The sequence below is a fragment of the Callorhinchus milii genome, unplaced genomic scaffold (assembly GCF_018977255.1).
Source record: "Callorhinchus milii isolate IMCB2004 unplaced genomic scaffold, IMCB_Cmil_1.0 Scaffold18, whole genome shotgun sequence".
Taxonomy (NCBI): Eukaryota; Metazoa; Chordata; class Chondrichthyes; order Chimaeriformes; family Callorhinchidae; genus Callorhinchus; species Callorhinchus milii.
In genome coordinates this window covers 2,347,187-2,371,126 of record NW_024704759.1, presented here as the reverse complement: position 1 = coordinate 2,371,126, position 23,940 = coordinate 2,347,187, and the positions used below count along the sequence as shown (strand labels likewise).

General features: G+C 42.6%; 3 protein-coding genes across 5 annotated transcripts in view; 1 reads left to right on the top strand and 2 right to left on the bottom strand.

The window, feature by feature from the left end:
- Nucleotides 1-7,616, bottom strand: part of LOC121850373 (phosphatidylinositol glycan anchor biosynthesis class U protein-like) — a 10,298-nt gene extending 2,682 nt beyond the window's left edge. Inside the window, 10 exon segments of the mRNA XM_042341758.1 lie at nucleotides 1,383-1,525; nucleotides 2,797-2,823; nucleotides 2,826-2,920; nucleotides 3,514-3,657; nucleotides 4,786-4,813; nucleotides 4,816-4,939; nucleotides 5,070-5,167; nucleotides 5,834-5,934; nucleotides 7,241-7,310; nucleotides 7,610-7,616. Of these exon segments, the coding sequence (XP_042197692.1) occupies nucleotides 1,383-1,525; nucleotides 2,797-2,823; nucleotides 2,826-2,920; nucleotides 3,514-3,657; nucleotides 4,786-4,813; nucleotides 4,816-4,939; nucleotides 5,070-5,167; nucleotides 5,834-5,934; nucleotides 7,241-7,310; nucleotides 7,610-7,616 (837 nt within the window).
- Nucleotides 1-16,257, top strand: part of LOC103189917 (phosphatidylinositol glycan anchor biosynthesis, class U) — a 29,957-nt gene extending 13,700 nt beyond the window's left edge. The window contains exons 6-13 of the mRNA XM_042341929.1: nucleotides 7,787-7,826; nucleotides 9,144-9,244; nucleotides 9,912-10,009; nucleotides 10,139-10,293; nucleotides 11,420-11,563; nucleotides 12,157-12,281; nucleotides 13,555-13,697; nucleotides 16,015-16,257. Of these exons, the coding sequence (XP_042197863.1) occupies nucleotides 7,787-7,826; nucleotides 9,144-9,244; nucleotides 9,912-10,009; nucleotides 10,139-10,293; nucleotides 11,420-11,563; nucleotides 12,157-12,281; nucleotides 13,555-13,697; nucleotides 16,015-16,128 (920 nt within the window). The 3' untranslated portion in view covers nucleotides 16,129-16,257. The remainder of the gene's footprint in view (nucleotides 1-7,786; nucleotides 7,827-9,143; nucleotides 9,245-9,911; nucleotides 10,010-10,138; nucleotides 10,294-11,419; nucleotides 11,564-12,156; nucleotides 12,282-13,554; nucleotides 13,698-16,014) is intronic.
- Nucleotides 16,258-18,380: 2,123 nt separating this feature from the next.
- LOC103189916 (microtubule-associated proteins 1A/1B light chain 3A) overlaps nucleotides 18,381-23,940 on the bottom strand; it is a 9,821-nt gene continuing 4,261 nt past the window's right edge. Inside the window, exons 3-4 of one of the 3 annotated variants that reach the window (XM_042341733.1) lie at nucleotides 21,729-21,835; nucleotides 18,381-19,560 (exon numbers count right to left, since the gene is read on the bottom strand). In XM_042341733.1, coding sequence (XP_042197667.1) covers nucleotides 19,398-19,560; nucleotides 21,729-21,835 — 270 coding nt within the window. In that variant the 3' untranslated portion in view covers nucleotides 18,381-19,397. The remainder of the gene's footprint in view (nucleotides 19,561-21,728; nucleotides 21,836-23,940) is intronic. The other 2 variants (XM_042341734.1, XM_042341732.1) reach the window with 2 other exon arrangements.

The following is a 23,940-nucleotide window of genomic DNA, read 5'->3' as shown; positions in this document are numbered from 1 at the left end:
CATTCTGCACATTTCAGGCCATTGAGAACAAAAGGTCTTTATACAGTAATGCCAATATTGCTCACGTTTGATCCATGTTGGATATCAGGCCTGGCAGAGATGGGTTGAAATCCAGACTTAATGTTTAACGCTTTGATGGGCTAATGCCGTTTGTCCAATTCACCTTAAACAAGTACCAGCAAGTATGTTTTGAGGAAGTACTTCTGCTGCTGGTTTACAAACTGCTGTCAAAGGTTGACAGCTTGAGGCACCACACTGAAGGCACCTTCTAGTTAGCATACTAGCACTTTGTAACCACTTCCCATTCCTCCCACTGTTGGGGAAGCAAAGTCACTTAATGTGTGAATCGCTTTGCAAAGTTTTGACAGAATATCCAAAGGTTGTATTTATCTCCAAAGATATAGTTTAAAACCTTTATATAATTACAATCTAGGCTGAGGTTCCAGTGCAATGCTGGGGGAATTTCTCCTGGTGTCAAAGAGAATAATCCCTCTAGATAAATTAATAATCCTTATGTTTTGATATAGCGCCTTATCACTTCTTTGAGACATTTCAAAGCGCTTCACAAAATATTCTCTAAATTGAAATGACTGTATATTTATTTTGTCCACAAAATATGCAGTGTGGGCAAAATAAATATACAACACGATTGTAATAAATAAATTGCCCACAAAATTTATTGTACCAGAGGAACAATTTATTATTTCTCTCGTACAATAAAGAGGAATTCTGTGAAGCGCTTTGAGACGTCTCGAAGATGTGGTAAGGCACTATATCAAATGCAAGGATTATCATCAAGCGCTCCGGGACTCTACCGCGCGTGAAGAGAGCTACATAAACGCAAGTTGTTATTATTATTAAACAAAATTGATCAGAAAAAAGAAAATTTGACCTTAGTTATTATATTTTATGGGTGAATCGTGACAGTCAATTGCACACAGCAGTGTCCCACAAACATTTGTGGATTGAGTGACCATGCTTTGTTTATATAAAGGCTTGCTGTTTATATTTAAAAAATTATTGGTTAATATTATTATCTTTTTTAAAAATGGATTATTACCCCGTAAAAGGGATCCGCCAATTGACTAACAACTGGGCTCCTATTTACTGCTAGGTAAACAGAGGTATGTGGAGTAAGGAAACTTGCCCAACGTTTCGCCCTGCTGGTAATCAAACCCAGGTCCTCTCTTACAATATATTTTGTGAAGCGCTTTGAGGCGTCTTGAAGACGTAATAAGGTGCTATATCAAATGCAAAGATTATTACAATAGTCTCTGCACTTCACAGTAAATCCTGTGAAGCACTTTGAGATGTCCTCCCAAAGTTAAAGGCGCACACCAATATCAAATGCAAGGATTATTATTATTATATAACACACCGACCTGTCCAACATTGAAGGCTAGGGTGATGGCATAGTAGAAGTTGGAGTTGGCACTGCCAGCATAAATCCAAAGGTGCCAAAGGACCGGAAACAGAAAGGATGTTGTGATCAGAATGCACGTCACCACAAAAATGTTCCGCAGGACTGAAAAATAAAATTAAAAACCAATTATTTGGCCATTTTCCTCCTGCAAGTGCCTCTCTGGAAGATGAAGTAACTGGCTTGGTAACAAAGCTACTAGGAAGCAGTGAACTGCCTGAAGACCATTAAGTTGGCTGGCACGTCATGAGCTGTCCCGTAAAGGTTCTCCCATCACTCTGAAATGTCAGATACCTGATGATGAAACTCTTTAAGGCTTGGGGTGACAGCTGTTGGAAGAAGTTATCTGGAGTCTGAGTTTGTGAACACACATTCTTAGAATCCACCTTGATCGATTTGTAAAGAAGCAAGCAGATGCTGCTAAAGCAACACCTTTCCAACTGATGGAATCATCGCTCAATGGGAAGGGATGTGTGGCCAAGCTGCTGGCAGGAAGATGGTGGCAATACTCTCCTGCATTTCATGTTGAGCTGTGCTTCCCACCAGGAAGCTCGTAGGGAGTTTCTGGTACCTGCCATCCACCTAGTGAGGGCTCAAATTCACACTTGTTGGATTATTCTCCTTGGGGTGAGGGGCAAGCGGGGTCTTTTTGGAGCTAAGATGGCTCCAAGATGACATGTTTGGAACAGAATGTAGGAATCAAGCCTTGGCTCCTGCCAACATGCGCTGAATACTTTCTGGAATTAGGTAAACAGGATGCGTCCCTCCAGGGAGAGAGTGCTCATTCCATTCTAATAAACATTTCTGGAGTTTCCATGTATAGGTGGGATGCATAGAACTCTCAGTTTGGTTTAGGTACTCTTAAGTATGGTAATGGGTTCACTCATGTGTCAGACACCTTATAACCCTTCTCCATACTGATCCACTTCTACCAGATACCAAATTTTCACAACAGGAAAACAGAACAAAAAGGTTTCAAAAAGAAATAAGGTAACAAACTGTAAACAAGCACAGACTTGACGGAACAAATCAGCCCATTTCTGTGCTGTAATATTCTGTGGGTGTATGGAATGTCGGGCAATTGTGGTGATGCCTAATGTTTATCAAGTGTTCCGAATGTCATCAGAACTGAGCTGATTGAGTTACTGGCATGTAACTTGCTACCAGTCACTTACTATCATCCTTTATTTATTGTGCACAGCCTTTTGCAGGATGCAGTGACCTGGACAGCTCAGACACCCATCCTTCCCTTTGAATGATGGTTCCACCAGTTGGAGCTTGAGCAGCAGCTGCTTTCCTCTTCGCAAGCCATTTGAAAAGATTTGCTCTTACATTTCAGTGCAACACGAGGTGTGTTCCGACTGTCCTGTACTTACATCTGTAAAGGTGGCTCCACATGGGAGCAATGCCATGTACATGGCTACATCTCCTACGGTCGGGTAGGACTTAAAGATGGCAATGATCGCGATCTGAATGAACATGAAGAACATGGGATGGTCCCTGCGGGAAACACAATAAAGAGAAGCAGAACGTTAGTTATCTGGAGAAGGGGAGATTGTGGTCAACCCAAAGCGCAAACATTCTCAGAACAACAACAAACAACAAATTACATTTGTACAGCACCTTTCACATCAGGAGGATGTCCCAAGGCGCTGGACAGTCATTGAACACTACTTCAGTGAGCGAATGGTAAATATATGGAACAGGCTCCCTAAGGAGCCTGTGAAGCAGAAAGTGTTGATTCTTTCAAAAGCAAATGAGGTAAGATTTATTTTTTTAGGAAATAATATCTTGGGATACACATATAGCTTGGGACATGACATGTGCATGCAACTGCTAGGATAGTGGAAGGTGAACTGGATGGACCTTGGTCTTCTTTTGTCTAGCGATTCTTATGTTCATATGGAACATGGTAAATCAGCATACCTAATGGAAATTGGTCAATTTAACAGCACAAGTGAACGAAATGGGATTGAATTTCCTCTACAATAATCACTTGTTGTGGAATGAACAAGGGACATGTAACATTGTGAAACCCAGTCACATACTGAAAGCACAAAAAACAGAAATGACCGAAACAAACAGACTCTTACCTTAACTTCAGTGAGAGTGGGAGAGTGTAGAAGAAAACGTTGATTTGGAACACAAACAAGAAGAACAAGCGGAAGTGCTCAAACATCTCGGCAAAGAAATACCAGAACAGACCGATGTTTGGGGTGAGATCTGGAACAGAAAGGCTGGAGAAACGGGTGCAGAGAACACAAAATAAGTTGTTAAACCATGAGCTGAGATAGGAATTTCTCTAGATGCAATACATCACACTCACAGGGTCAAACCTTCAGGAGTGAAGATAACAACAACTTGCATTTATATAGCGCTCCCTCATTCAGGGTAGCGTCTCAGAGTGCACAATTGTGGAGAGGAGATAATCCTCAGGGACTAAAGGGCTTGGCTTCATCAGATTCCCAACCACAAACAGAGTGAGCTCCTCTTTGCACAAGGGTTTCCAGCAGTGGGTTATAGTCTTCAGGTACAGGTTAATTATGTATAGCTCCTTCACACTGAACTGCACATCACTACCCCAGTGATCCTTGAATCTTTTTACACATCCTTGGAAGCATTATTTCTTCACCAAAACCCACGTGTTACAATTGTTGCCCTTTAAGGAGAGCTGAAGAGCTGAAATCTGAAAAGAGTCTGAATTGAGAAGTGTCTCTGGGCCAATATATTTCATCTCATTCTCCACAGACACAACTCCCCCAGTGGGTGGATAGAGAGACTACAACTGGTCTCACATTGAGGAAATGGCAGGGGAAAAAAACAGCTCATGTTCCAAGCTGATATTTTTTTTACACACGGGCCAACACCATTCTAACATGTCCTTGTTTAGCACAGGACAGCTTATTGAGTGGGTGTTTGTGGGACACTTCTGAGCGCAATTGGGGTTGCTGCGTTTCGCCCACACAACCACACAAGTCACTACACTTTACAGCATATGTTGTGAATCGCTTTGAGACGTCTCGACTACGTGATAAGTCGCTACATCAAATGGAAGGATTATTATTATGGTAGACCCACTGCACTGGAAGCACGGTACTTTCTGGTTTCTGCTGCTTGACGTCGCGAAGGTACCAACGTCAGCGGTACTACCTGTACATAGTATACATGCACTGGAATGTGTGCAGGAAGCGATGTCGGGAAGTGACCCAACGACCTAGAAGTACTGGCAGGCAGCCATTTTTTAACCAGCCTCATTATAAGGGTGGGGGGGATGGGGGGGCTGGGTTAATGGAGTGGGGGGAGAGGGAGAAAGCGAGGCCCAGTGCTAACATTTTTGGGTGCGGGCATTGTTTGGTTGAACTCACGTGAAGCCGTAAACGGAAGGAATGAAATCCAGGAACTCAGCAAGAAGAAGGAAAGGCACGTGGTCACGAGCAGGCAGCCCAGGAACATCATCGCGTACTTGACGGAGTACGCCCAGAACGCAGGACATTTCAGGCTCACGAACAGGTAGTGTTTCTGTGGTAAAAGTTTAAGAAAAGAATTACATCAGCACGCTTGGCGACGTTTCAAATTCGGTGTTTCTTTATAACTTATTTTGTCCTTTCAAGCGTTTTTAAAATGTGAGCAGAATAAAGCAGCCACTCACCTGTGCAAGGTATAGTAATCCTGGGGCAAACAGGGTGATAGTGTATAAGGACTGATATGTCGATAGAGCCAGGAATATCGCACTGAGGAAGGCACTTCCTGCAAACGGTGGGGGTGGGGGAGGAGGGGACGGAAAAAAAACCAAGAAAATCAGACGTTTCTAATTCAAAGGAAGTTTCAGGAGCAATAGAGAAGGCACATCATAGTAATGGTCAGGTTTCACCCACAAATATAGTCAATCCACTTTCCAATATATTTGACTGTCTCAACGATGTGATAAGACACTATATCAAATCCAAGGATTATTATATTATATAATAAGAACATAAGAAATGCTGGATGAAAAAAGACCAAGATCCATCTAGTTCGCTTTTGACCTTCCTGGCGGTCGCAGGCACATATGTCCCAAACTACCTATATCCCATTATGTTATTTCCTGCTTCAACCGTCTCTCCAGGGAGCGTGTTCCACAGGTTCACTATTCACTCACTGAAATAGTGTTTGCATAGATTTGTTGTGAATTTACCCGCTTCAATCGCAGGTGGGTGAGAGACCAACTCTCTGGGCCATACTGAGGCCTCTAGTAACACTTGATTTTAATGTGCGCTTAGTTTGTGCTGGGGAAGGGCAGGGGAGGGGAGATAATACAGACAACTCACAAGCCTCACTCCCCAGTTTCTGCTCCAGCCCAGTGACCAAGAAGCGAGTGCCGCTTTCACACTTCATTGCATACTCTTACAACAAACGTTTAAGCGAAAGTCTTACCTTTCACAGTTGCTAACATGAAAGCTGCGATGATGGCATTATTGATGGCACAGGTGGATTTTGCCACGCAGGTGAGCACAGTGAAAGGATTCAGCATGTAGCTGGAAGAGAACAGAAAGCTCTCTTTACATGACTCATTTTGTAGTGGTTTTGCAAAGAGGAGATAAAGCAGATACTCATTCCTCCTAACAAAGAGTGAGGCTGGAAGATTATTTTTATACACAGGGTGTTATTGGGACACGGAATGCTTTACTAAAGATGGTCATTGAAGTAGAATCGACAACAGCTTTAGAAAGGAACTAGACAATATTTGAAAAGGACAAACATGAAAGGATGTGGATAAAAGGTTGGAGAATGGGATTAAATAGATGGATCTTTCAGTGAAACAACACAGACATAATAGGCCAAATGGCCTCCCGTGCTGTGTAATTATAGTGATCTGTGTCTTGAATGGAAACTGTACAGAAGTGAACTGTCTGTCTTGAGGACATTATGTGGCGTCCTGTAGCTTAGTGGTCAGAATACTCGCCTCACAAGCAAGAGGACCCAGATTCGATTCCCGGGTAGGGCAAAACTTGAAGGCAGGTTTCCTTACTCCACATGCCTATGTTTATCTAGCAGTAAGTGGAACCCGTTGTTATTCAATTGGCAGTTTGCTTTTCTGGGGGTAATAATTCCTTCAAATAATAAAAATAATTTGGTCACTTCAACCCACGCTGTTTGTGGGACGTCGCTGTGCGCAATTGGTGCCCGTTTCCCCACAAAATATACAGTTAATTCACTTTACAGTATATTCTGTGAAGCGTTTGAGATGTCTCGAAGACGTGATAAGGCGCTATATCAATGCAAGGATTATTATCATTATGTTCAGGTATTCTTTGACACATTTACACTTCATCTTAACTTGGCAAGATAGATGGTGAACGGTCACATTCATCTGTAACCCCTACAATCAGATAGTAATTATTGAAAATGATCGGTAAAGATTTGGAATACAAAGCGTTAAAATAAGTTGTGTATTTAACATAATCGGACAATTTTACTTAACCCTCCACAGTAACAATCAGGCTAAAATATTCAATTTGCTCCATATTGAAAAATGGCTTCATTGATCAGAATATATTGATCAAACCTTATAGTTTGTGGGGACTGAGTGCGGGGAGCGTACGTCAAAGGTGACAGAACGATCTGCAATTGTGTTAATCCAATTGATACTCAAAGATATACTGAAAGCTTTTATATTTTTGGATGCAGTTCTCCCGTTTCCTAAGGCAGTTTTGTTCTGCTTAGATGCCACAGAGATTGGAAATTTGCCTGAGAGCCAAACCAGGATGGAGTCGGTAAAAGGGCCTGACTCTGAGTGCAGACATCACAGTAATAAACATGACAACATGCCTTCTTACTTACAACAGTGCTACCTTAAGAGGAATATGACACATTTCCTTCGACTCGCTTATCAGTGCTTTGGGATGTTCTCCTGACGTGAAAGGTGCTATACAAATGTAATCTTGTTGTTGTTATAAGCACGCAATCAATACACCTTACAATGAATCCTGCAAAGTGCTTTGACATGCCACCCTGACACGCAAGGCTCTGTATCAAATGTAAATATTGTAATTATTACTTCTTGTTTTACCCGTCCCACGTAAAAATGATTCAGCACATTATTGAGCTAAGGAGTAATTATAGATTAATCCCTGACTAGAATGTCAGAAAGCTCTGCATGACACGCAGAGAGACACTGGACAGGTGTGTCCTTTTGCATATTTTTATGACGTTTCATTACTACAAACTAGGCGGTTGCTGTTAAGTGCTGTTGTGATATTCCTAGAGTTAGGCGTGTGATGTATTTCCATTCAAATTGTAATGCCCTGCCTCAACTATGATGTTGTGGGTGGGACTTTAACTTGTTCAGCATGTGAGACCTGAAATTAATAATAATAATAATCCTTGCGAAGGAAATGTGTCATATTCCTCTTAAGGTAGCACTGTTGTAAGTAAGAAGGCATGTTGTCATGTTTATTACTGTGATGTCTGCACTCAGAGTCAGGCCCTTTTACCGACTCCCATCCTGGTTTGGCTCTCAGGCAAATTTCCAATCTCTGTGGCATCTAAGCAGAACAAAACTGCCTTAGGAAACGGGAGAACTGCATCCAAAAATATAAAAGCTTTCAGTATATCTTTGAGTATCAATTGGATTAACACAATTGCAGATCGTTCTGTCACCTTTGACAGTACGCTCCCCGCACTCAGTCCCCACAAACTATAAGGTTTGATCAATATATTCTGATCAATGAAGCCATTTTTCAATATGGAGCAAATTGAATATTTTAGCCTGATTGTTACTGTGGAGGGTTAAGTAAAATTGTCCGATTATGTTAAATACACAACTTATTTTAACGCTTTGTATTCCAAATCTTTACCGATCATTTTCAATAATTACTATCTGATTGTAGGGGTTACAGATGAATGTGACCGTTCACCATCTATCTTGCCAAGTTAAGATGAAGTGTAAAGTGTGTCAAAGAATGACCTGAACATAATGATAATAATCCTTGCACTTGATATAGCGCCTTATCACGTCTTCGAGACATCTCAAAACGCTTCACAGAATATACTGTAAAGTGAATTAACTGTATATTTTGTGGGTGAAACGGGTCAACCAATTGCGCACAGCAGCGTCCCACAAACAGTCGTGGATTGAAGTGACCAAATTATTTTTATTCAATTTGAAGGAATTATTACCCCCAGAAAAGCAAACTGCCAATTGAATAACAATCGGGTTCCATCTTACTGCTAGGTAAACAGAGGTGTGGAGTAAGGAAACTTGCCTAAGGTTTTGCCCTACCCAGGAACAGAACCCAAGTCCTCTTGCTTGCGAGGCGAGTATTCTGACCACTAAGCTACAGGACGCCACATAATGTCCTCAAGACAGACAGTTCACTTCTGTACAGTTTCCATTCAAGACACAGATCACTATAATTACACAGCACGGGAGGCCATTTGGCCTATTATGTCTGTGTTGTTTCACTGAAAGATCCATCTATTTAATCCCATTCTCCAACCTTTTATCCACATCCTTTCATGTTTGTCCTTTTCAAATATTGTCTAGTTCCTTTCTAAAGCTGTTGTCGATTCTACTTCAATGACCATCTTTAGTAAAGCATTCCGTGTCCCAATAACACCCTGTGTATAAAAATAATCTTCCAGCCTCACTCTTTGTTAGGAGGAATGAGTATCTGCTTTATCTCCTCTTTGCAAAACCACTACAAAATGAGTCATGTAAAGAGAGCTTTCTGTTCTCTTCCAGCTACATGCTGAATCCTTTCACTGTGCTCACCTGCGTGGCAAAATCCACCTGTGCCATCAATAATGCCATCATCGCAGCTTTCATGTTAGCAACTGTGAAAGGTAAGACTTCGCTTAAACGTTTGTTGTAAGAGTATGCAATGAAGTGTGAAAGCGGCACTCGCTTCTTGGTCACTGGGCTGGAGCAGAAACTGGGGAGTGAGGCTTGTGAGTTGTCTGTATTATCTCCCCTCCCCTGCCCTTCCCCAGCACAAACTAAGCGCACATTAAAATCAAGTGTTACTAGAGGCCTCAGTATGGCCCAGAGAGTTGGTCTCTCACCCACCCTGCGATTGAAGCGGGTAAATTCACAACAAATCTACGCAAACACTATTTCAGTGAGTGAATAGTGAACCTGTGGAACACGCTCCCTGGAGAGACGGTTGAAGCAGGAAATAACATAATGGGATATAGGTAGTTTGGGACATATGTGCCTGCGACCGCCAGGAAGGTCAAAAGCGAACTAGATGGATCTTGGTCTTTTTTCATCCAGCATTTCTTATGTTCTTATTATATAATATAATAATCCTTGGATTTGATATAGTGTCTTATCACATCGTTGAGACAGTCAAATATATTGGAAAGTGGATTGACTATATTTGTGGGTGAAACCTGACCATTACTATGATGTGCCTTCTCTATTGCTCCTGAAACTTCCTTTGAATTAGAAACGTCTGATTTTCTTGGTTTTTTTTCCGTCCCCTCCTCCCCCCACCCCCACCGTTTGCAGGAAGTGCCTTCCTCAGTGCGATATTCCTGGCTCTATCGACATATCAGTCCTTATACACTATCACCCTGTTTGCCCCAGGATTACTATACCTTGCACAGGTGAGTGGCTGCTTTATTCTGCTCACATTTTAAAAACGCTTGAAAGGACAAAATAAGTTATAAAGAAACACCGAATTTGAAACGTCGCCAAGCGTGCTGATGTAATTCTTTCTTAAACTTTTACCACAGAAACACTACCTGTTCGTGAGCCTGAAATGTCCTGCGTTCTGGGCGTACTCCGTCAAGTACGCGATGATGTTCCTGGGCTGCCTGCTCGTGACCACGTGCCTTTCCTTCTTCTTGCTGAGTTCCTGGGATTTCATTCCTTCCGTTTACGGCTTCACGTGAGTTCAACCAAACAATGCCCGCACCCAAAAATGTTAGCACTGGGCCTCGCTTTCTCCCTCTCCCCCCACTCCATTAACCCAGCCCCCCCATCCCCCCCACCCTTATAATGAGGCTGGTTAAAAAATGGCTGCCTGCCAGTACTTCTAGGTCGTCGGGTCACTTCCCTGACATCGCTTCCTGCACACATTCCAGTGCATGTATACTATGTACAGGTAGTACCGCTGACGTTGGTACCTTCGCGACGTCAAGCAGCAGAAACCAGAAAGTACCGTGCTTCCAGTGCAGTGGGTCTACCATAATAATAATCCTTCCATTTGATGTAGCGACTTATCACATAGTCGAGACGTCTCAAAGCGATTCACAACATATGCTGTAAAGTGTAGTGACTTGTGTGTTGTGTGGGCGAAACGCAGCAACCCCAATTGCGCTCAGAAGTGTCCCACAAACACCCACTCAATAAGCTGTCCTGTGCTAAACAAGGACATGTTAGAATGGTGTTGGCCCGTGTGTAAAAAAATATCAGCTTGGAACATGAGCTGTTTTTTCCCCTGCCATTTCCTCAATGTGAGACCAGTTGTAGTCTCTCTATCCACCCACTGGGGGAGTTGTGTCTGTGGAGAATGAGATGAAATATATTGGCCCAGAGACACTTCTCAATTCAGACTCTTTTCAGATTTCAGCTCTTCAGCTCTCCTTAAAGGGCAACAATTGTAACACGTGGGTTTTGGTGAAGAAATAATGCTTCCAAGGATGTGTAAAAAGATTCAAGGATCACTGGGGTAGTGATGTGCAGTTCAGTGTGAAGGAGCTATACATAATTAACCTGTACCTGAAGACTATAACCCACTGCTGGAAACCCTTGTGCAAAGAGGAGCTCACTCTGTTTGTGGTTGGGAATCTGATGAAGCCAAGCCCTTTAGTCCCTGAGGATTATCTCCTCTCCACAATTGTGCACTCTGAGACGCTACCCTGAATGAGGGAGCGCTATATAAATGCAAGTTGTTGTTATCTTCACTCCTGAAGGTTTGACCCTGTGAGTGTGATGTATTGCATCTAGAGAAATTCCTATCTCAGCTCATGGTTTAACAACTTATTTTGTGTTCTCTGCACCCGTTTCTCCAGCCTTTCTGTTCCAGATCTCACCCCAAACATCGGTCTGTTCTGGTATTTCTTTGCCGAGATGTTTGAGCACTTCCGCTTGTTCTTCTTGTTTGTGTTCCAAATCAACGTTTTCTTCTACACTCTCCCACTCTCACTGAAGTTAAGGTAAGAGTCTGTTTGTTTCGGTCATTTCTGTTTTTTGTGCTTTCAGTATGTGACTGGGTTTCACAATGTTACATGTCCCTTGTTCATTCCACAACAAGTGATTATTGTAGAGGAAATTCAATCCCATTTCGTTCACTTGTGCTGTTAAATTGACCAATTTCCATTAGGTATGCTGATTTACCATGTTCCATATGAACATAAGAATCGCTAGACAAAAGAAGACCAAGGTCCATCCAGTTCACCTTCCACTATCCTAGCAGTTGCATGCACATGTCATGTCCCAAGCTATATGTGTATCCCAAGATATTATTTCCTAAAAAAATAAATCTTACCTCATTTGCTTTTGAAAGAATCAACACTTTCTGCTTCACAGGCTCCTTAGGGAGCCTGTTCCATATATTTACCATTCGCTCACTGAAGTAGTGTTCAATGACTGTCCAGCGCCTTGGGACATCCTCCTGATGTGAAAGGTGCTGTACAAATGTAATTTGTTGTTTGTTGTTGTTCTGAGAATGTTTGCGCTTTGGGTTGACCACAATCTCCCCTTCTCCAGATAACTAACGTTCTGCTTCTCTTTATTGTGTTTCCCGCAGGGACCATCCCATGTTCTTCATGTTCATTCAGATCGCGATCATTGCCATCTTTAAGTCCTACCCGACCGTAGGAGATGTAGCCATGTACATGGCATTGCTCCCCATGTGGAGCCACCTTTACAGATGTAAGTACAGGACAGTCGGAACACACCTCGTGTTGCACTGAAATGTAAGAGCAAATCTTTTCAAATGGCTTGCGAAGAGGAAAGCAGCTGCTGCTCAAGCTCCAACTGGTGGAACCATCATTCAAAGGGAAGGGATGGGTGTCTGAGCTGTCCAGGTCACTGCATCCTGCAAAAGGCTGTGCACAATAAATAAAGGATGATAGTAAGTGACTGGTAGCAAGTTACATGCCAGTAACTCAATCAGCTCAGTTCTGATGACATTCGGAACACTTGATAAACATTAGGCATCACCACAATTGCCCGACATTCCATACACCCACAGAATATTACAGCACAGAAATGGGCTGATTTGTTCCGTCAAGTCTGTGCTTGTTTACAGTTTGTTACCTTATTTCTTTTTGAAACCTTTTTGTTCTGTTTTCCTGTTGTGAAAATTTGGTATCTGGTAGAAGTGGATCAGTATGGAGAAGGGTTATAAGGTGTCTGACACATGAGTGAACCCATTACCATACTTAAGAGTACCTAAACCAAACTGAGAGTTCTATGCATCCCACCTATACATGGAAACTCCAGAAATGTTTATTAGAATGGAATGAGCACTCTCTCCCTGGAGGGACGCATCCTGTTTACCTAATTCCAGAAAGTATTCAGCGCATGTTGGCAGGAGCCAAGGCTTGATTCCTACATTCTGTTGCCAAACATGTCATCTTGGAGCCATCTTAGCTCCAAAAAGACCCCGCTTGCCCCTCACCCCAAGGAGAATAATCCAACAAGTGTGAATTTGAGCCCTCACTAGGTGGATGGCAGGTACCAGAAACTCCCTACGAGCTTCCTGGTGGGAAGCACAGCTCAACATGAAATGCAGGAGAGTATTGCCACCATCTTCCTGCCAGCAGCTTGGCCACACATCCCTTCCCATTGAGCGATGATTCCATCAGTTGGAAAGGTGTTGCTTTAGCAGCATCTGCTTGCTTCTTTACAAATCGATCAAGGTGGATTCTAAGAATGTGTGTTCACAAACTCAGACTCCAGATAACTTCTTCCAACAGCTGTCACCCCAAGCCTTAAAGAGTTTCATCATCAGGTATCTGACATTTCAGAGTGATGGGAGAACCTTTACGGGACAGCTCATGACGTGCCAGCCAACTTAATGGTCTTCAGGCAGTTCACTGCTTCCTAGTAGCTTTGTTACCAAGCCAGTTACTTCATCTTCCAGAGAGGCACTTGCAGGAGGAAAATGGCCAAATAATTGGTTTTTAATTTTATTTTTCAGTCCTGCGGAACATTTTTGTGGTGACGTGCATTCTGATCACAACATCCTTTCTGTTTCCGGTCCTTTGGCACCTTTGGATTTATGCTGGCAGTGCCAACTCCAACTTCTACTATGCCATCACCCTAGCCTTCAATGTTGGACAGGTCGGTGTGTTATAGTAATAATAATAATCCTTGCATTTGATATTGGTGTGCGCCTTTAACTTTGGGAGGACATCTCAAAGTGCTTCACAGGATTTACTGTGAAGTGCAGAGACTATTGTAATAATCTTTGCATTTGATATAGCACCTTATTACGTCTTCAAGACGCCTCAAAGCGCTTCACAAAATATATTGTAAGAGAGGACCTGGGTTTGATTACCAGCAGGGCGAAACGTTGGGCAAGTTTCCTTACTCCACATACCTCTGTTTACCTAGCAGTAAATAGGAGCCCAGTTGTTAGTCAATTGGCGGATCCCTTTTACGGGGGTAATAATCCATTTTTAAAAAAGATAATAATATTAACCAATAATTTTTTAAATATAAACAGCAAGCCTTTATATAAACAAAGCATGGTCACTCAATCCACAAATGTTTGTGGGACACTGCTGTGTGCAATTGACTGTCACGATTCACCCATAAAATATAATAACTAAGGTCAAATTTTCTTTTTTCTGATCAATTTTGTTTAATAATAATAACAACTTGCGTTTATGTAGCTCTCTTCACGCGCGGTAGAGTCCCGGAGCGCTTGATGATAATCCTTGCATTTGATATAGTGCCTTACCACATCTTCGAGACGTCTCAAAGCGCTTCACAGAATTCCTCCTTATTGTACGAGAGAAATAATAAATTGTTCCTCTGGTACAATAAATTTTGTGGGCAATTTATTTATTACAGTGTTGTATATTTATTTTGCCCACACTGCATATTTTGTGGACAAAATAAATATACAGTCATTTCAATTTAGAGAATATTTTGTGAAGCGCTTTGAAATGTCTCAAAGAAGTGATAAGGCGCTATATCAAAACATAAGGATTATTAATTTATCTAGAGGGATTATTCTCTTTGACACCAGGAGAAATTCCCCCAGCATTGCACTGGAACCTCAGCCTAGATTGTAATTATATAAAGGTTTTAAACTATATCTTTGGAGATAAATACAACCTTTGGATATTCTGTCAAAACTTTGCAAAGCGATTCACACATTAAGTGACTTTGCTTCCCCAACAGTGGGAGGAATGGGAAGTGGTTACAAAGTGCTAGTATGCTAACTAGAAGGTGCCTTCAGTGTGGTGCCTCAAGCTGTCAACCTTTGACAGCAGTTTGTAAACCAGCAGCAGAAGTACTTCCTCAAAACATACTTGCTGGTACTTGTTTAAGGTGAATTGGACAAACGGCATTTAGCCCATCAAAGCGTTAAACATTAAGTCTGGATTTCAACCCATCTCTGCCAGGCCTGATATCCAACATGGATCAAACGTGAGCAATATATGGCATTACTGTATAAAGACCTTTTGTTCTCAATGGCCTGAAATGTGCAGAACTGAGCCTGTGCACCTGGAAATGCAATATTACACACTTGTAAGGAATCGTACTCTGGGTAACTCTACCCTGTTTAATTAGTTAGCATTGCATTTGATGTTTTAAAAAAAATAATGCACCTTCTAATTAACTAACCTCAAATGCTGAGTGGAAGAATATCAATGGATGTGCCATCCAACAAACATTGTGCTCGAGGCGCAAGTTGTTGTTGTGTTTAGTGACAGCAACGTGATCGAGTGCACAACATGTTTACCGTGCCACGAGCACATCTTACACCATGTGCTGTGTCTGTTCGGTGTTGTCATCTGCTCAGCTTGTCACGAGCACCAGGTGCTGTATCAAATATCCTCCCCTGGCTTCTTCCACCCACTCACGGCAGGCCTGCTCTTCTTCGTAAATTAAGTGGAGAGACAGAGACTGGATTGAGTGAGTATGTTTAGCTAGAGTGAGTATGAATGATTGACTAAGTGGCATCATTGCCAAGTGGTGGGGAGCTAGAAAAGAGAAGGTGCAAAGCTACAACAAAGAGAAACCATTGGGTTAAAGCCATGGTCATCCATCAAAATACATTTTCCTGATCGAATACTTGATTCGGACCGTCAATCAATCAAGAAATATTCAAATCAAGAAAGAACTGGAAGCGCAGGATTGATTGAACGCGGACTTACCTTGACAATTAGCGAATGATCGGCAGGCCACGTCTTGATGGTCCCCGTGGGCCACTTCCGGCCCGCGGGCCATGAGTTGGCTACCACTGGGTTACGGTACTAACTTGCAGTTAGTCCATACCTTCAAAGCACTTTACAAATATAATTGATGTGAAGTGAAGTGAATTTTATAGAGGCAAATACGGGCAGCTAACCGTGTATAAATAACAATGAGGTGAGTATTAACGTTGATGTGTTATTAAAAGGTAATGTCTATTATCCCTCCGTAGATCTTGCTAGTTTCCGATTACTTCTACGCCTACCTTCGGAGGGAGTACCATCTTGTGAAAGGACTACATTTGAAAAACAAGGCTGGAAGGGACGCCCACATCATCCTCAAATAATAAATTGCCAGATTTCCCACCATTCACTGGGAGCCCAGTGCACTCCTGTTTCATTGCATGGGGAAGTTGGTACTCGGGACATAGGAACAGGAGGAGGCCATTCAGTCATTCAAGCCTGTTCCGCCATTCTATTTGATCATGGCTGATATGGACCTCAACTCCAATTACCCGCCCTGCCCCATATCCCGGGATACCCCGACCTAACAAATATCTATCCACCTCAGTCTTGAAAATTTGAATATTTAAATATTGGACCTCTTACTTGGGTACATCTATGGGATTGCAGGATTCAATCGCTTAATTATACACTTTTTTTAATGGAACGTTTTGTGCCAGGAGGGCGAAAGCTAAACGTTAGCTTCCACACGCACACACACACACACAACCCCCCCCCCCCCCCCAGCACAATGTGGCAACTTATTTTTAAAAGTTAAGTTTTTATTTTGTTGGATCTTGCATGTCATTTCAACGTGGCTGTCTGAAATGAAAGGTAATTGCACAGAGGGTTGAAGTTCCACAAGGGTTGGACTCGTAAGGGTGTGGGAATTTCAGGTGCTCAGATCTCCCCCCACCCCCATCCCATTTCCCAATTGTCCCCGTCTCTCATTGTTTCACCTCCTGTAGCTGTCTCTTGACCAGCAGTGAGTGATCGATTGACGCTGGGTGTTTCAACATCTAAGATGTTTTTCCTCGACAAGAATAAAGTCCTGTTTACCAACAGGAGTCCCACAGTGGTGACTCGAAACCTCCACAGGATGCAGCATTCCACATCTTAACCACCGCGCCCAAACCAGGTCAGATGAAAGACTATCCTTGATTCATTTGTGTTCGTGTTCGTCTGCCTACATCAACTTACACAGGAGACTCTGCCACAACTGGAAGGAGGGAATAATGTTTGGGCTGAAACCGTGTGCCAGACAAAGCCATCAAATGTGTAACATTCGAGGGAATGACTATTGACCGGGGATTTCGTATCTCGGTTGAAGATGTAGAGCAAAGTGAAAACCAGGAGTTGTGTGGTGGACTATGTACACTTGCCTTTTCACCACATTTATCTGAGTGATGTTCAACAATAAGCCGAGAGCGCAAACTTTATGGGTCATGTTGATAATTCTTACCTTGTCTTTGGAGAGTTTTGTTTTATTTTGGGGAATGACACAAGATATTTCCAATTGTTTTACGTGCACCAGCACCCCCCAACCCTCCTCTTCTCTCCCCCACCCCTAGCCTGAGAGCGGAGGAGCGGGGAGGGAGTGGGGGGGTCACAATAGCCCCAGTGATGAGGCCTAAGAGAAGACGAACATCTCAATTTAAGAATTGAAAAAGTTTGGAAACACTGGAATGCATTGTTACTTTTTGGTAACACAACCACTGAAGGACACAGAGCTGCCATTTCAGTATAAAAATAAAACTTATTGGGATCATTGATTGTTGGCTTTTCTGTATTGCTGATGAGTGTGTGTGCGCGTGCAAATGCAAGTATTTTGAAATGGAACCTAAACCGTTGGGATGAAAGCAGTAATGATCCTTGCACTTGATAGCACCTGATACAGTGCCTTATCGTATCATCAAAACATACTGAGGTGTATCCCCCAGATTTACCTTAAACGTGTGTGTTTGTAGGTGAATCTCTCCTGATGCATGGTTCCCATTCAAACTTCTTGAGCTTGCCTCAATCCAAAGTATCTTGTTTTTACAAAAGAAAATGACTGCCTCGGCCCTGATTGGTGTCATCATCTTGGACGTCACCCTCAGTAAGGTTGTCCGAGATGTTGGACTTTGACGTTGCAGGTTGTTCCTCTGAGTTTGAACTTGATGAACACCTTACGGCAGTGGTGGCCAACCATCTTTTGGTCAGTCAACAAAATAACCTCGGTTGAACATTTCGTGATTGATGCTGTAAATCAAGAAATATTCAATCAAGGAAAACCCGGGAACACACGACCAATTGAACGTGGAGTTACCTAGAGTTGTGCCAAAGTTCCAGGGAGGGGCATTTCTAGGCAGCCCCATGGATCGGAACCAGCCTGTGAGCTGTGGTTTGGCTGGTACTGCCTTACAGGGACCTTTACTGTCCAAGCCTTCCACTTATTCGCTCTTACCACTAAACTGCAGGACTCCAAATACAAAATGTCTATCTTTTCCATTTTATCCGAACCATTTATTGCCCTGCTTTTGGAAAATAAGCCTTATATTGCCATTCACGAGGGTTTTTACACGTGTTTAAATAAATTGCTTTGCCATTTCCTGAAGGTTCATCACAAAAAAATTGATTGAAGAGACGTGGGACATTTAAATTACAGCTTTAGTACTGTGACTTTTTTTTTAATTATAATTATGCGTTTTTTGTTCAAAAAGAAATAAAAGTAAACAATTATGAGAGATTCCACGAATGAGCATTCCCTTTTATCACACAATAACAGGCACCGTTACTACACGTAACACTAATATATATATATATATATATAAAAAGAGGGAGGGAAAAAAAAATCCAACCCATAAATCACAGAAATGACGACTAAATAATATAAGGAAAAGATAAAAAGCCAGGTCACCAAGTTGGTCTGACCTTCTGCATTAAAACCTACTATTTTATATACTACAATGGAATTCTTAGCCTTCCTAAATATCCGTGCTGTTTATAAAGTGCATAAAAAGCAAGTTCTACATAAATAGCTGATCATGAAAACTTAGGAAAGAGCGTTAACCATTGTCCAAAATTCCTTTTTCTCTAATCCCTCCTTTTTCCACCCCCGTTTCCCAATTTGAAGCACCGATATTTGATATGCACTTAAAAGTCAATTTTGAAGTCATTGGTATTTTTTATATATATATTTAAATATATATATAATAATAATAATATATATTGATATATTATCACCTTCTCCAAACACAAAGCCCTCTGTTTTACCATTTTTTTAGGGCTTTAAAATTGCTTGCCGGCCTGGCAGGTGGACCATGCATTGTATCACATTTCAACAGAGAAAAAAAATGAACGAAAGACTGATAACTAGCAAATAAACAGCTGCCAATCATATAGATACAAGTGAGAGAAGGCTATTGTTGGTTCAACGTTTTACATGACCTGGTACACTATGCGTTTGTTGTACGTGTGAGTGACTGAATGCAGGATGAAAAATCCTGTTGGTTGTTTTAACACAGTGAAATTCTCTCTCTTTCTCCCTGTCTCTCTTTCTCCCCCTCCCTCCCTCCCTCCTTCTTTGCCAGTCGTCAAACCAAGTGCGGGGACTTTCATCGTAGCGCCGCTTTCAACAACCAAAGGTCTCCTGAGAGGCGTAAACCATGTAGAGGAAGCCATCTTCATCCTTCTCCTGTTCATAGATCTCTGAGATGGAGGTCGAGACACTGACCATGCTCCTTTGATTGACCAGCAAGAAGAAAGCTTGGTTTGGGTTCAGCTGGAGTCTGCGCCTGTGTCACAGGAGAAAGAGGGAGAGAAAAAGATTTTAATAACGCATTACGAACTTATGTTTTTTAACCTAATTCACTCATCTCCTTAGATCTGGAATTCCACCTCATCTTAGCCTGTAATACACTGGTTTCGCCCACAAAATACCCTGTCAATCCATTTTACAGTATATTCTCTGAAGCGCTTCGAGAACCCTCAATGATGTGATAAGGAGCTATATCAAATGCAATCATTATTATATTATAGACATTCCATTAGATACGTTCTAGATTTACTGTTTCTTAGCGGTTTTAGAGCATCCAGAATTTGTCCAATTGCTGAATTTAGGCTTAACTGTGAAGCTGCATTCTCAGTAATTCTTTCCTTTTCGGAAAAAGTTAGGTTAAAAGGCTTCAAAGTTAAGGCTGCATTTAGGAAATTGTTAAATTCTAGACACTGTGAAATGCTACAATAAATAGGAGTGAATCTAGAGGCGAGTGGAATTTCCCCGCAGTGGGTGTCAAAAATGAAGACAACGCAGAATTCATAGAATTATAGAATTGTACAGCACAGAAGGAGGCCATTCGGCTCATCGTCTGTGCTGCTCTTTGAAAAGAGCTTCAAAATCAATCAAAATCAACACACAACACACACACACAGACACAGACACAGGGCTCCCAAACTAAGGCAGAATTCGCGAATCGCAGAATTTTAATCTTAAAATTTTGAGACAAAATAATTCCCCCCAAAATTCAGAATTTCGAGCCTCGGGTTTCAGGTCTTGGGCGATAAACATGGCAAACGGGGGCGTGAAGCGCTCTGGGGCGCCATACCCAGGGTGAGGGGCGCCACGCAAAGGCAAGTTGGTGTTGATGTCAACGTCTCTCTCGGGCGAGGGCGAGACGGAGCCGTCGCTAGGTCCCGAGAGGAAGCCGAGTTGCTCGGCTCAGCCCCCATTAGGCCTGGATCGAAGCCTGGACCTCTCCTGCTCAGCAAACCCCATCGGATACCGGACAGGAAGTGGGGAGGTGGGAAGGAGGAGAAAAGAGAAAAAACACAAGCGGCCGCTCGACGGGAAGGTAAGAACGAGAGACGAAATAAGCAGCGGGCGAGTGAACCTGGGCACGGGGGCACGGGGGGGGCGGGAGGGGGGTGCTGATCCGTCCGTCGAGTTGCTAACGGCAATTTATTAGGAAATTTTGATCCCCCTTCCTCGCGTTTCTTTGACTCAACGTTCCCCCGAATCCCCGTCAGCCGTTGCAAGGTTCAGCCACCCGCACCTTCACCTCCGGGGTCAGCTCGTGGGGTCCCCGGGGGAGGTAACAATAACAATAATAGTAATAATAATCCTTGCATTCGATGCAGCTCCTTATCGCATCGTTGAGGCGCCTCTATACACAATATAGTGTAAAGTTGATTGACTGTACATTTTGTGGGTGAAACGCGACAGCCAATCGCGCACAGCAGCGTCCCCACAATCAGTCGGGGATCAAGTGACCAACTTATTGTCATTTTTATTTTTTGAAGGGATTATTACCCCCCGGAAAGCATTCCGCCAATCAACTAACAACTGCTCATTGCTAGGTAAACTTGCCTAAGGTTTGCCCTGACCCCGGGGGGAAAAAAAAAGGAATTGGAATTTAAAACTTGATTTCCAGTGTGCTTCAGGCAGGAAGTTGTTTTAAGGCGTTGCGTTCTAACCTCAAATACAGACACATCGCCCCAGTCCAGGGCTCTGCGAGCAAGACTTGCTGTAGTTGTTAGTACGGTATTATAACCTGTTCCCCTCCACTCTCGCTCAGAATGTTCTCGGCTTGAAACAAAGTATTTTGAAACAGTCACTACACTTGACCGTAATTGTAATTCAAACGTTTGGAATTGTTTGGACACGATACGGCTCTACAAACAAAGGCCAGTTCTTTCCCTCAGACCATCGGTTAAAGGAGAAAATACTCAATGCAAAATGACACTTGAATAGCGCCTTTCACATCGGGAGGACAATGGTGTGTTGGCTGTAACTGTTGAGCAAGCTTCCAGCCCATCTGTAACGGGTACCAACCCCTCTAACCCCCTCCACTCCCCAACCCCTCGCTCCTTTACCCACATCCGTGACAGTACTCTGTGGGCCGCTACCCTACCTGAGGGGCGCTGCGCAAATGCAAGTTGCTGTTGTTGTCGTCGTCGTACTTACCGGATGATCTTAACAAGTTCGCTCATGTTGACATGGTCTGGAACTAAGAATTTGGTCTTGTCCAACACTGGCAGTTGTTTCTCCCCCTTGTACCTCTCAATTATCACCTGTCAACCAAGAGCAATGAAAGTCAGTCGCTCTGTCAATGAGCGCAGACAACAATGAACATACACGCCTAAGAGAACCTGCCAATTTTGGATGGGGCGCCTTTTCTGTCAACCGCGCCCCAGTTAACAACTTGTTGTGTGTCTATGTGCTGTGTCAGACATTCACACTGAATCTATTTCTGATGGAAAATACTTCCATCGTTCACAAAACAGGATTTCAGAACTCGGATTTCACAGCCACACTATGTTTCATGATGATTCCTATCATTACCTTCCATCAACCCACTCCCCCGCATGCATCACTCCACCTTAAAGAACAAAACGCGATTCCAAGAGCTTGATATTAATATTAATAATAATAATAATCCTTGCATTTGATGTAGCACGTCGTTTGAGACCTCTCAAAGAACTTCACAGAATATACTGTAAAGTTGATTGACTGTGTATTTTGTGGACGAAACACAGGTGTCCTGGAAAGAAATATATTCTTCAATGGAGGTGATTCACAGGGAGCTATTTATACAGTTTGCCTTCTCAATCCACGCACATACGGCTTATTTATAGCACTTGCTTCACTCTGCCCTTATTATCAAGCTCTTGGATTAAAGGCACAGCTCCAAACACTTCTGACACTGCGTGTTCTCTAAGCGCCTCACAGGTTTTTACCATAAAGTGTAGTGACTGTGTATTTTATGGGCGAATGCGGCAGCCGATTTTGCAGACAGCAAAGTCCCACAAACGGCCGTGAAATGAACAACCAATTTTTTTTCACTTGGGGGAATTTCGGGCCAGGATTCAACAACATAATATAATATATAACTTGCATTTATCAATGGCAAGCTATGTGGTTTTAGCTGGTTAGGCTCCAGCAGTTACCTCATCACCCACTCTGGGCTCCCCCAGGCCTTGGCTCATGGCAACTTGCGCCTAATACTTTCCGGAATTAGGTAAACAGGATGCATCCCTCCAGGGAGAGAGAGAGAGCGCATTCCATTCCAGCAATCTGTCTCCGGGATTTCCATGTGTAGGTGGGAGGCCTGGAATTCTCATCTTGGGTTGGATGCTCTTAAGCAACGGTGGTGGGTTTCCGCTTGTGTCAGACACTCGGCTGACCAAAAAATATAAACATAGCACAAAAGCTCTTCAGGTGCTTTATGAAATAAAATAGATCAGAAATAATTGGAGCAATATTTGAGTGTACTTTGACAGGCCCCGGTTAGTGTAGGGAGGAATCAACGGAATCATTTTTTTAAAAAAAGTGTTTGAAATGCGGTTTCATTTTTTTTTGCCAGTTTTCTCCACTTCAAGGTGTTGACTAGCAGGGTAGGTCCACAAGCATCAGTAATAATAATAATACTAATCATCATCATAATAATCATATTAATCATAATAATAATAATAATGATCAGTAGGTACAACACCTAACTAGTCATTGTTCTTGAATGAGTCAATGGAGCAAGACCTAATCATGCCCACACCATGAAAACTTTCTAATGGGGGGCTGTTGCTGTGTAGGTGAACACCATACACACCACACCACACGCCCCACACCACCGCCCCCTCTCCAAAAAAAATCACTCAATCCACAGCTGTTTGTAGGACACTGATGTGCGCCATTAGCTGCCGTATTTCGCCCACAAAATGCAGTCAATTCACTTTACAATAATGTTCCGTGAAGCGCTTTGAGGCGTCTCAACGACGTGAAAAGACGTTATATCAAGTGCAAGGATTATTGTTATTGTCACTATTGGGCGTGCCCGAACTGGCTGCTGCCTTTGCCTACAGACGGTCACTACACTTTCCAGTAAAATCCGGTGTGACGTGCTTTTGAGACATTTCGGCAATGCGGAAATCAAACACAAAGCTTTTTATTATAAATATGAATAACTTATTAGAAATGTGAATAATAATCAATAGTTTCGCCCACAACATATACAGTCAATCCCCTTTACAGAACAGTCTGTAAGAATTATTCCGCAAGAATTATTAGTGTTACATGCATTATGGATTATGTATAACAACACGTATCGTCATGTTTTATTTACCATTACATTTATTGTCTTTAAACTCGGGAGTGGACACACCATTTCTGTCCAGGCTCGTGT